Below are 13384 nucleotides of genomic sequence, written 5' to 3'. Positions count from 1 at the left end.
CCCTTAGTCCGAACTCCGCTGAATCTGGATGCCTAGGACAGAGCAGCTGGGGCGGTGCCGGGTAGGTCCCCGCAGGGGCGGCGCTGCGGGGACCAACTGGGCAGCACCCCAGCTGCTCTATCCCAGGTGTCCCCAAGTCAGCCGCTGCTGAAACTGATCAGCAGCTGATTCCAGGAAGCCCGGGGCAGAGCAACTCTGCCTCGGGCTTCCTGTAGTCAGCCGCTGATCAGTTTAAGCAGCGGCTGACTTGGGGACACCTGGGGAAGAGCAGCTGGGGTGCTGCCCGGTTGGTCCAGTAGCGCCAAGGAGTGGTGCTGCAGGACCAACCCAGCAGCCCCAGCTGCTCTACCCTAGGCGAGAAAAGCCTGGTCTGCTGGGGGGCACACTAGGTGCGCCCCCCAGCAGACTAGGGAAACCCGGACGGCGGGACCGCGGAGATGTGCCGCGGTCCCGCCCGCATCCTCCCCAGCTTTGCTCCGTGTCTCCCTGGTCTGCTGGGGGGTCTCCAGGAAGACGAGGAGCAAAGCCGCGGAGGGGCTTGGGTAGCGGGGCAGCCCAGGTGCTTCTGGGCTGTCCTGCTGCCAGCTTCCGCTGAGGCTTTGCAAAGCTGCGGAAGGGCTTGGGCAGCCGGGCAGCCCAGGCGCGCTTGGGCTGTCCTGCTGCTGGCTTCCCCCGATGCTTTGCAAAGCCGTGGAGGGGCTCGGGCAGCCAGGCAGCCCAGGCGCGCCTGGGCTGTCCCGCTGCCGGCTTCCCCCGAGGCTTTGCAAAGCCGCGGAGGGGATGGGGCTGCGGGGCAGCCCAGGTGCGCCTGGGCTGTCCCACTGCCGGCTTCCCCTGAGGCTTTGCAAAGCCGTGAAGGGGCTGGGGCAGCCGGGCAGCCCAGGTGTGCCTGGACTGCCACGCTGCCCGAGCCCCTCCGCGGATTTGCAAAGCCTTGGGGAAAGCCGGCAGCGAGACAGCCCAGGTGCACCTGGGCTGCCCCGCTGCCCGAGCCCCTCCGCAGCTTTGCTCCGCGTCTTCCTGGTCTGCAGACCAGGGAGACGCGGAGCAGCTTTTCTCGCCCCGTAAGGATCCGCGTAAGTCGGGGACTGCCTGTACTTTAGACATTCTGAGGCAAATGATTTATTTCAATAAAGTCACGAATAATACAAGCAGTGTAGTGTTACTTGTGTTTATTTTATATTGCGTTCCATTTATATTATGGTGCTCCCAAAGTTTCAGCACAGTTCAGACTTTTCTGCTGGAAATTCATAAGCACCACTGGATGTGGGGAGATGTGGCTGCTGCTAGCTCACATGCCATTCTGCCAGTACCAATACAAGAAACAGCACAGGTAGATCTTAGTAATTGTGACATAAACGTGATGTAATCAGCACATCACTTACATTGTCCTTTGTTAAATAGTTCCTTGTGACATCATTATTCCTAACTGGAATGAGAACCATTTACCCCAGCTCAAAGCTATTTAAAAAGTGCTACTGTGTAAAGTGATCAGTGTTTTGTGGAATAATGGTCAGTATGTTATGCCTCAGCTGGCCATGTTGCCCAGGCTGCCGTTGCTGCCCCCCACTGCAAAGGACTGATCAAGAATGCTGTTCATGCTGGCGTTTTTTCTTCACTGATGAGCGGAATTGTAGCTGTTGCCCCTGCCCATATGCAGAAGGCAGAGCTTGCCAGTGTTGTCACTGCTCGTGTTCAGAGAATCCAAATTGTCGTTGGTGCTGCTGCTCCTGTTCAAATGACCCAGACTGCAAATGCTGTTGCTGTACTTCAGAGAACACCACCTGCCAATATTATGAAAGCAGATGCTGCAGGAATACCCTCTACGCATCATACCTTCCCAGAGCCAGAAGACGACACCAGTAAGTGCATTGGAAGAATGATTCTGAATCAGGAGGAAAATTTAAAAAATCTTCTGTGTACCCCAAAACCAAACTCACACTCTGAACTTTTATTTCAATTTGGATCAAATGAAATGTTTTATTTCCATCATTTCAAAATGCTCCATTTTGCTGTTGCTCTTTAAGCTATAGATTTAAAATAAAAGATATTTTGAAGTGGGCAATTAGAATTTTTCATTTAGAAAATATCAAAATGGTTTAACAATTTTTCAAAACTTTTTTCCTGAAATTTATTCAAGGCTGAAAATTCTATGAAAAGGACTCTGTTTTGTGAACTGTTTGGATTTTAACAAATTCCCCCCAGCTCTAAGGTGTGTCTAGACTGCAGGGATTTTTCGAAAAAAGTGGCCTTTTTTCAAAAAATCTTTATCTGCATCTAGATTACCGCCTCATTCTTTCAACAATAAATTGAAAGAACGCAGAGGTTTTTTTTCAACCACGGTAAACCTCGTTTCATGAGGAATAACGCCTTTTTTTGAAAGTGCTCTTTCAAAAAAAGGCTCTATGTAATACAAACTGTGCTTTTTCGAAAGAGAGCATCCAGATAGACTGGATGCTCTCTTTCAAAAAGGCAGCTTGCTTTTTTGAAAGAACTGGTTGTAATCTACACGCTCTTTTTTGAAAGAGGCTTTTTCAAAAGACATAGCTTTTTAGGCAGTCTAGACGTAGCCTAAGTGAGTGAAAGCCCGAGAAAATGAAAGAGAGGAGTGTGCAGTGAGATGGGACACATGCTTTCGAAAGAGGCATATGAAGTCTGATGTAAGAGAAAAATGCTGACTGAGGGTATGTGTACACTAGAGGAAGATCGAAGCTGCCGCTGTCAATCTTCCAGGGTTCGAATTAGCATGTCACGTTAAGACAGCCAATTTGGACTGTGAGGGATGGTCCAGTCAATGCCGGTAGCCCTGCTTTCACAAGAAGTAAGAGAAGTCGAAGGGAGAACATTCTCGCTTCAACTTCCTGCTGTGTAGACAGCGCCAAAAGTCGAGTTAAGGTACTTCAACCTCAGCTACACAATTAATGTACCTGAAGTTGTGTATATTAATTTTACTTTATCCCATAGTCTAAATGTACTCTAATAGAAAATGGTGGGCAAGGTATGGGAGTAGAGGAAAATGAAGAGTCAATTGCATAAAAAATCTTCTCAAACGAGTAAAAAGATGGGATGATGCTAGTTTTGAGGGGAGGGAATTGGAATACGTACAGCACCATGCATAGATTACATTAAGGAACCACAATGGGGGGGGGGGGGAGATATGGCTCTGAGAAATTGTAGCCAGACCAAAGTAGTGCTAGTAACAATAAAAAGTTAGACTGCGAGTAGAGAAAAAAACTGATTGATCTGCTGAGCTACATGACACGTAAGTGATTCTTGCCTTTAAAATATATAACTCTGGATCTGAAAGGGCAGCACTATGAAGAATCTGTTTATTTATGATATTACACACAATAATTGATACATGCAGGAGGGGACAGGCAACAGCCGAGGGGGAGAAGCAGCAATGTGGGAGTGTGTGAGGAGCTTTGGAATATGGGATTAAACAGCAGCAACAAGCATGGAGAGGAAAGAAAAGTAGGAGTGAAGGCAGCATTAGAGAAGCAGGGAGTGGGTACAAAGCCACAGCCAAGTCTACAGCAAAGACTGAATGATGAGGCAGCAATTTTATCTCATCGTTCTAGTGACTATATTAACCAACTGAGCTTATGTCATCTTCATTGGAATGATCGTGGAGAGAGAGTTGGCCAAGTTTTTCAAAAGTGACCAGGAAGATTCCAAGTGCCCTGCTGGATACACATTAGACATAGCCTGACTTACAGAGCACTTTCTGAAAATCAGGCTTTTTTAAGGCATCCCAAGTCAGGCATTGAAAACTTTAAAACACCCAACTCACTTTTTAAACTTTTGTCCACAAAGAATCTTGAGTTGGCAATAAGGTGCCGTTATAACACTGACTTTGATTCTCCTTGTAAGTCAAACTACAGTTAGATGCAGTTGTTGAGGTACCTTTTTATTTTACTATTCACATGTATAACAACTCATTATAATTTAACATGCAAAGCATATAAACAAGAAAAAGAGATGAAATTAAATACAGGTGTTTGCTAGTGATGTTTGTGTAACAGCTGCAACACTTGTGGTTGGTAATGGCAAAAGGAATATCTTGCAAAATAAAACAGGCAGCTTCATATACACTGTACAAACCAATATGCAACTATTACTGTGAACAGAAATGCTCATTGCATGTACTGCTGGCAGAAGAAAGCACAGTCGTAACCTGTTTCTTTAAATAAAAATCTTGGGGAAAATAGAAATTGATGGGGTTGTACAACATGACCATGTGCATTAGAATCTGTTTCTTACCGAGAATCCATTTTGGGGGGGGTTATTTTTCAGTTCAAAAGTTGCCTTACCAAGGTTTCGAAGTAAAAGTGACACATCAATCATTACACTGGAGAGAGATGCATCAGGACATGCTTTTCGTGACCAGCTCACTTGTCCATTGTGTAAACAACTATATCTCTACCCATTTATGCTGCCATGCAACCACTGCATTTGTGAGAAGTGTATAGATAAAAGAAAAGCCCAGGCTGAAGTAACTGAGAACTTCTTCATCATCATATGCCCAGTGTGTGTGAAAGCACACTGCCTCCCTTACACTAATAAAATACAGCTGAACATGAATTATTTGAGAGCCAAACTAGCTAGGAGATACATGCGCAGACATGGCTTTCTGAGGTGGAGATTTGACAAAACCCGAGCATCGATCTATTGTCAACTTTGCAAAGAGAAGACAAAGAAGGCATCCAAGAGATGTCTTACATGTCGAATGAATTTTTGTAATGAGTGTCTAAGGTTATATCACAGCGAGGTCAGCCATCAAGATCACATATTTACCAAAGCCTACCAAGAAGAACAAGGCGAGAGCTGTTGTTTGTTCCATCCCCATTCAAACCTCTCTGGCTACTGTCTCGATGACCATGAGCTAATCTGTCAATTCTGCAAGGACACACTGCACAACGATCATGAAACTCTACCCTTGCCGCTGGCTTGTTCAAAGGAGGCTGCTTCACTCTTCAGTGCTATTGCCAAGTTTAAAAAAGGTTCCTGTTTCTGCTTTTCTGCTTGCTTGCACTGTTTTTAAAAACTCCGCTGTTTGTCATTTTTTAATTGGTGGTGTGGTTTTTGTAAGGGAGGAGTGATATTGTTTCAGCTGGACTCCCTGAAACACACTTTCAACCACAACTCTTTTAATGAAGTTCTTTGCAAATTTCATATAAATATAGGGAGTGTCACAAGTTTAAAGCACATTAACACCCACCAAAAAAATGTACAATGACTGATATCAGTATAAAGTGTCATTGTTGTTATCATTAGCATATCATGCCTGGGTGCTCTAAACCCAGTCAGGAATTAATGGAGTTCAATAGTGCTATGGGAATGCTCTCTGCCCCAGATATGCTTTCTGTGTTGGGGTGCTCAAGAGCTAGCTAATTCTCTCATACTGGGGGCTATACAGCTGAAGCATCCTTACACTGCCAAAGTACCACAAAGGGGTTAGACTATGGTGCATAAGAGTTTATGGATTTCCCACCTTCCTACAGTTCCTTGCATCACCCTCCATCTACCTCATAATCCTCAGCATACCCCCTCATCAAATTCTCATCTGTCATTCCCCTCCATTAATCAATTCCCTTTGCCTATAAGACTAGATACTATATGCCTCTCACAGTTATGGTTTTCTCATTGGGCCCTTTCCCAGAATCCTCTTCTTTTCCTTTCTGCTTACAGTTCAATTCATGTTTATAAACTTTTTAACCAGGATATTACCCTGACACCATTTTCTAAATTCAATGGGAGTTGCATGGCTAACTAACAATACTTGAAAACTCCGGGATGCAGCATAAAAACACCAAAACAAGATACTTAGATAACTGCTGCTGCTAACATAGTTTTCGTAATAAGAAATACTTTGCATTAACATAGCAAATCTCACAAAGATCAATTGGGCTTTATGATCACTCATCAGTTAAGATTTGATATATCTGATGTAAAGTAGATAAGTATTATCATATCTATTTTACAGAAGATCAAATTGAGGCACTAAGACGATGAGGCCAAAATTTTAGAATTTGGATATATAAATGTATGCATCTAAATCCCCACTTTGGCATCTAAAGAAGTGCTGCCTAATTTTCAGAAATGTTGACCTCTCACTCCCCTCAACATTAGATCACATAAGGTTCCTAATTTTTATCCACTCAACTGTGAAAATTTTGTCCTTGATAAGAAGGGAACTTTGCAAGTAGTGGCACAGCTGAGAGTAGAATATCAATTCTGATTCCCTGTCTTATGTCCTAACAATCCTGAAGTCCCTCTGTGCTCTACTAGACCATCTTGAGTCCTGTTACTACACAGAATTTCAATGTGATGTTGAAATTATTGTTTCAATTTCAATATTTGAAATTATTGATTTTGTTTTACAGTCCGATATGGGGTTGATAATGACCTAATGGAAATGCTTTTGCTAAAAAACAATTTTAAGTCCTACAAGGAAACTAAAAGGAAAGAAATCAGAAATGGATTCCTCAAATTACGGAATATTATCCGTGAACAAGAGAAGGAGATGACGGAATTTCTTGAGAACATTGAACTTAAAAAAGAGAAGGGAATTCTAGAGTACGTGACTCACACATCCAGAAAAATCTCTCAAATGGACAGCCTTATTCAGTATTCTAAGGAGGCTTTGAAAGAGGAAAACCAGATTGCATTTCTTCAATCTGCAAACGTTTTGGTAAATGAAATAGAAGATGCAATTGCTAATATTTATCAGCCCAGTGCTCGACTCAGAGAAGATCCTATTCAGAACCTAAAACTCAACTTTGAAGAACTTTCAGCCAACATGCATGACCTTTTTCAAACACCTGTTAGAATGAAGCAATCAGCTGATAAAGCAAACAAAGCTCCTTATCCCTGTAATTCAGACATAATGGTTCCTAGGAAAATTTCCAGTACCCACACAGAAAGGCATACAAGTGTGTTCCGAAGTCCATCTTTATCAACCTTAAATTCACAGTATGAATCAACTATGATGAAGAAAGAAATATCTAGAAGATCAAGTTCCACACCTCCCCCTCATTATAAAGAACGTAATGAAATGTTTACATTTTGGGATGCATCTACTCAAATTTCAAGAAAAGAAAGAAACCATCAAAGCACTCAGAGTCCAGAGCCATACCACAATGGATCAGCTCTGTTTCCAGGCCTAGTTATCATCTACCAGACACTTGTGTATCCAAGAACAGCCAAAGTAAGACTTATAAGTACTAAAAATATATGTAGATTAGGTCCTGTTTTAACCAATCTAGTTTTCCTTTTAATATAGATTAAACCATTTTTATTTAGTGAATAAGTGACACTGATAAAGTTCATTGTGATATAATAAATAAGACACTGAATCCTAAACTATTAACATTGTGCTAAAAGGAGCCATTAAAAGTATTTACCACATGTAAATTCCAGTACAAAGGAAATAAATGTTTTATTTGAACATTTAATGTTGGCATAATAAGGCATTGTATGTTGTGTGACACATACAAAATCAAGTTATGTTTTGCTCATCAAATCTCAAAATTTGATCCTATTTGAGTGATTTTTTTAAATTTTTATTATTTTTTTTAATTTTATATTTGAAATATAAATTGGGCCTCAGCATCTATTAGGAGTTTATTTAGTTAGATGGGATGCCAAATGATGCATGGAAAATATTAAATGCCTTCACCAGAAATTAATTTCAGTGTGGGAGATGAGGGTGTTCTGAACTTTGCAGAAGTTGCCTAATATTTTCCAAACTATGACCCCAAAAGCCATTGCCATTAATTAAATTATGTGCTTTTTAGCTGAGTTTTTATTTTTAAATGCAGAATCAACACTAACAATTAAGTGAGAAACCATGGTGACCTATTTTCACCCACACAAAAAATGAAAATGTAAGAACATAAAACAAAGAACATATAATTGCACAATGTAGATCTTATTTCTCCATAGATTTACTGGACGTGTCCCACTGAAGACGTGGATTTCTTTGACGTAGAGTTCTATGAAGTTGTTTCTATTAGTCCTGATAACATTGTCCAGACACAATTAGCCGGAGAACTGCATGGGATAATGAATCAGAACCTTGAATTACATAATCTGGAGCCAAACACAGAGTATCTCTTTAAAGTTCGGGCTGTCAATGTAAATGGCCCAGGTCAATGGAGTGAAATTTGTAAGGTACAGTAAAACTTTTGTCCCCCTTTCTGTAGTTATTTTGCCTTTCCATCCTCCTACATTCAGTTCTAATTCATCAGTGTCGCTACCCATGTACAAGTATACATGTCACCTGGTGCAGTCTGAGGCAAGTGATTCAGCATACTAGTTTATAATCCTGAGAGCTACTGGTTTCTCAACAGATTTTTTTCCTATCCAAATTACTATCATTAGAATGTTTCTGTCTTTCCCGACATAAAGCTGCACCATGGACACAACCTTCATTCATGTATATAATATAAATTAATCAACGCAGTGACCAGAGATCTAGTCCCAGCTGTTTTAGTCAGTATCTAAAAGCAACGGGGAATCCTGTGAGGTTTTAGAGATTAACATATTTATTTCGTGGGTAAAATCCATTTCATTAGATGAACTGAAGTGGAATTTACAGATGTTTGGGTGTGTGTATAAATATATATACACACAGAAAAAGAAAGAAGATACTTGTGTAAATGAGGCTAATCATGTTAGGGTGGAAATGAATTCCAGTTCAGCTGTCTTCCTTTGGGACCCAATGTCTTATGTACTGCGTGGGTCCACACTGGTAGTCCTTGTCTACTCTCCAAAGTGTTTTCAGTCAAAGAGAATTAGAGAGATATGGTGTGGGAAAGGAAGTTTCATAATGTCCTTCAGCACCCTCACTTATTATGCTTTTAAGGGGAAAAAATAAAAACAGCAAGATTTTCAAAAATAAACACCTAATTATCACAAGTGCTGAACATCTAGCACCATGCACCGATGTCAATCTGTGTTTTAAATCTTGTACAAAATTACATATTCAGTCCATTTATTTTTCTACTTGGTACCATTATAAATACAAAAGCAAATCATCTCAGTGCACAGAGCCAGAAAAAGGCTCTGTGCACCATCTGAATCCCAATAAAGGGTTTATGTGGGACTTCCATACATATCACTTTGCATAAGTTCTCTGTGATAAGGTAGATTTCCCTCAATAATTCAGGGCAGAGCAATTTCATTTCTCCCACCCTGGTTTCACTTCACACTGAGTTTTATCCCTCCAAGGCTCCTTGTCCTTTGTTGCCTGGACTTGGTAAGAGTCTGGCTTTAAATGGCACTCAGATAATTCACTAGTTGAGTGCTAATGATAACACTACCCATGGGCCATCAGGACAGCTCGACTCCCAAATACTTAACATATTCTGCATGGTATTTTGTTTTTTATCTGACACACTGGAGTATTATATTGATTTTTCTTTTGGAAACAGCTCTTTCTACAGGCAGCAGAATTGTATTAGTATTCCAGAGAAACACAGACTTACTTAACATCTGCTTGCTGTAATTTACATAAGTAAAGAGTTCGATGGCAAATGAAAATGAGAAAGCATGTTGGACAGACATTTATAGATCTTTTTATAAATAACTTACTGTCATGCCTTTTACATAAAATCAGCATATTTTACTTTACCAGCTGCATGGAAACTTCAGAAGAGTTTCATTTAATGAAAATGCACCATGACAATGTAATTTTATTTTATACAAAACAATAGTACATGTTGAAACTCTCTGGTCTGGCAACATCCGTGGTCAAGCATTATTTTAGTTAGCCAGATGCCCACTTATCATGACTGTGGCCAAGTTTCTTGAGGTCTCATAAAGTTTGTTTAGAGCCACTAGTCCTGCCTCTCCATGTTCTGTGATGTTAGTTAGCGCTAATGTACCCTTAAATGTCTTCTAAGAGCCAAGTAAGCAGTGGAAGTGCTGGTAATGCTGGTTTGCCAATATTGTGGTTTGGCAAATTCTCTGGTTCAGCACTGGTCAGATCCTGAGGATGCCGGTCTAAAGAGGTTCAACCTGTATTTTTCTCACTTATCCAGAGCAAAAGAAATGAACCAAACATAGATTATATCAGGGCCAGATTGAGCCAGGCTCTGTACCTACACAAGGGTTACAGATAATCCAACATCTGCTCCTTTCAGACATCCTTTCTGAAAAGCACATTGTCCCAGCGGTGAGGCACTGCTCTCCCAACTCAAGCCTATGGCACAGGTTGGGCACGCTGACTGTCCTGAAGGATGGCACAGATTACACAGAATAACTGAACATTAGCAACTCTACTGGGAAGGGATCACATTGCATGGCCCCCACTCACAGCTGTGCTTTAATGGCCCAGTCATGAGTTGCTTATGTTATTTTAGTCCAAGGGAAAGTTCCTAAATGAATGATGAAAATTGCTCTGCTCTGTCAACAGATCAACTGCAACACAGCCGGTGGTAGTGTAAGGCAGGATGCAGGCAAAGCTTCTTCTAGGGGTTCAATTGTCATGCCCATTTTTCATACTGTCTGTTCAGGTAGCCAACTTGGAAACTAATTACTTAGGGTATGTCTACACTACCCTCCTAGTTCGAACTAGGAGGGTAATGTATGCATACCGCACTTGCTAATGAAGCCCGGGATTTGAATTTCCCGGGCTTCATTAGCATAAGCGGGGAGCCGCCATTTTTAAATCCCCGCTGCTTCGAACCCCGTGCAGCGCGGCTACACGGGGCTCGAACTAGGTAGTTCGGACTAGGGTGCCTATTCCGAACTACCGGTACACCTCGTTTCACGAGGAATAACGGTAGTTCGGAATAGGCACCTAGTCCGAACTACCTAGTTCGAGCCCCGTGTAGCCGCGCTGCACGGGGTTCGAAGCAGCGGGGATTTAAAAATGGCGGCTCCCCGCTTATGCTAATGAAGCCCGGGAAATTCAAATCCCGGGCTTCATTAGCAAGTGCGGTATGCATACATTACCCTGCTAGTTCAAACTAGCGGGGTAGTGTAGACATACCCTTAGAGTTCTGATGACATTTTTGTGGCTGGACACTTGTCCACCAAGAAATAGGGGACATGTCTTTTCAAAAGCACCTATGGAATTTAGGATCACAAATCTCAGTGACTTTCTATAGGATTTGTGCTCCTAAATGCCAAAGGGCTCACAGCCTCAAAGGCATTTGGATTCTTAGCTGATACAGACTTCACTAAGTGCCTAAATATCTTTGGAGATCTGTGCCTAAGTGCTTTTAAAAATCTCTCTCTAGTGCAATTTCTACACTGCCCCTGTCTTGCGGAAAAGCATATGCAAATGAGACCAAGTGTGGAATGTTGCATTTTTTTCCGGAAGAACGGCTCTTGAGCAAGAGGGGAGTTTTGTGCAAAAAGAAGGAGTGTACACAGCCTTTTGACCAAAATGGAGCCTCATTAATTATGCAAATGAGGCATGGCGATATTCCACTCTTTGCTTCATTTGCATACATTTTTCCGCAAGAGAGGGACAGTGTAGACATAGCCTAGGTGATCTGCTACTGGCATTTAAGGAGTGCTGCTAGGTACATTTCTCAAGTCATGTCATTGTATACATTGTATATAGAGAATCAAACAGCAGCCATCTACTGCTGATGGTTCTTACTTTCCTCTTGCCCTGAAGGCCACATTTTCAAAAAAAAAAGATCAGCCTCTATTTAGGCCATAAAGTGATTAGAATGTCCACACAATGGGTTCTTTTATAAAACTGACCATACATGGCAGGTGGGCATTCTGAAAATCTGCCTTCTGTTGTGGAAGCTTAGCTAAGCTGAAAATCTGACCTTGAGTTCCCTCCACTGAGTATGTAGATCACATTTTGAAACACTTTTTTCTCTACCAATTCCTTGCAAATGATATGTACTTTACATATATCCTTACCCTGAACTTTGTTCTTTTTCCCAATTCCAGGTGGTTACTCCGAATGTGCATGAGAAAGCCAGAGGCCGATGGGGCTTGCTGCGAAGTATCCAATCTGCTTTTTATAAACAACTATAAGCTTCAAAGAAACAAGACAGTATGTTTTGTTTTGTTCTGTTTTTTCTTTTTAAAGAAAAGGTCAGGAAAAATCTATTATATTTTTTGAATGAAGCTAGTATGCAGTCTAAGATCTGAAAGCAAACTCTTCAAAATAATATCTCCTTCAAAAAAATAAATATCTCAACATTGTCTTTTGTCTGCCCTGCTTTAGTCTAAAAACATCACCAAAACATGAGCAAAACATTGTGCTCTACATGAAAATATAATGTGCAAATCTCAGAATCCAGGTCTGGCTTGCATAGCACCTTTAAAGAAAAAGTACTACAAACTGACTTCTACATTTTCATTGTAGCGTTCTGCTAAATTAATTATTTGATTATTACTTTCTAAGGGCACAACTACACTATGGCTATGTCTAGACTACATGGCTCCGTTGACGGAGCCATGTAAAATAGTTTATTCGCCATAGTCAAAGAAGCAGGGATTTAAATAATTCTCACTTCATTAAAATAAAAATGACCACCGCACTGTGTCGACAATCAGCTGATCCAGTAAAGTGCGGCAGTCTAGACGTGGCACGGTTGACAAGGGAAGCCTTTGTCAACCGCTCTGGTAAACCTCGTTTCCCTTGTCGACTGCACCGTGTCTAGACTGCTGCGCTGTGCCGGATCAGCTGATCGTCGGCACAGCGCGGAGTCCATTTTTATTTTAATGAAGCAGGGATTATTTAAATCCCTGCTTCTTTGACTATGGCGAATAAACTATGGCACTTGATTTTGAGAAGATGAAGGTCCGTGTCCTCACTACAGGCAAGAATCGAATGTTTTCCAAAGTAGCTTGGCCCATTATGGAGCCTGTTGTTGACTCAGATCAACGCATCATAGCTAACTTAACAGCCTGGGCTATGCTTCCAGTGTCCTCTGGGTCCAAAACTCAGCAGTGGGTGGTTAGAGAGGCTCCTGTCATTAGTGTCCCATAAGGCACTTCTCTAGTCCCTCCACCCTCATGTGACATAAAGGGGAGGTAGTGAGTTCATAGCTTTTGGTGCACCTGGGTGAATACTGAGCAATGCAAGCATGTAACCCAGTGTGCAGGAAAGCATTTTCATGTGGTGCATTTTGTGGGACTGTACAATGAGAGCATATGTATATTACTCCACCAGCTGCTAGTCAATCCTCTGGACACAGTACAGTACTGATTCTGGTGTCAGGAGAGAAGCTCAGTCTGGTGGGATGGCATTGGATCACAAGGGCCACTTCACTAACATCAATGTGGGATGGGTGCATGAACCCACAACCCTAGGGTCCCCAGGTGAATGCCCTTTCCCAATCCAGAATCCACCCTACTTCCCTGCCTTCAGAGTGCCCCTTATCTAGCACTGGCTGTGATGATG

General features: G+C 41.9%; 1 protein-coding gene across 3 annotated transcripts; it reads left to right on the top strand.

Moving 5' to 3' along the window:
- Positions 1-1438: 1438 nt before the first annotated feature.
- Positions 1439-12180, top strand: TRIM42 (tripartite motif containing 42). Of its 3 annotated transcripts, none has more exons than XM_025190576.3 (5): positions 1439-1862; positions 4297-5003; positions 6387-7210; positions 7948-8175; positions 11923-12180. In XM_025190576.3, exons 1-5 carry the CDS (start codon positions 1510-1512, stop codon positions 12007-12009), a joined length of 2199 nt encoding a protein of 732 aa, XP_025046361.1. In that variant the 5' UTR covers positions 1439-1509; the 3' UTR covers positions 12010-12180. The 3 variants fall into 3 exon arrangements, with proteins under 3 accessions (XP_025046361.1, XP_025046362.1, XP_075793645.1); XM_025190577.3 differs by lacking the exon at positions 1439-1862 and adding an exon at positions 3464-3902; XM_075937530.2 differs by lacking the exons at positions 1439-1862; positions 4297-5003 and adding an exon at positions 3473-3902.
- The last annotated feature ends 1204 nt before the right edge of the window (positions 12181-13384 follow it).

Source organism: Pelodiscus sinensis, chromosome 10 (genome assembly GCF_052426305.1).
Source record: "Pelodiscus sinensis isolate ZL-2025 chromosome 10, ASM5242630v1, whole genome shotgun sequence".
Lineage (NCBI taxonomy): Eukaryota > Metazoa > Chordata > Testudines > Trionychidae > Pelodiscus > Pelodiscus sinensis.
Note: the sequence above shows the minus strand (reverse complement) of the source record. Positions and strands in the feature narration are given on the sequence as shown.

Coding starts and splice junctions, on each gene's coding strand:
- TRIM42 (XM_025190576.3), top strand. CDS start 1,510: ATGGTCAGTATGTTATGCCTCAGCTGGCCATGTTGCCCAGGCTGCCGT. Junction 5,004..6,386: donor TATTGCCAAGTTTAAAAAAG/GTTCCTGTTTCT, acceptor TTTGTTTTACAG/TCCGATATGGGGTTGATAAT. Junction 7,211..7,947: donor TGTATCCAAGAACAGCCAAA/GTAAGACTTATA, acceptor ATTTCTCCATAG/ATTTACTGGACGTGTCCCAC.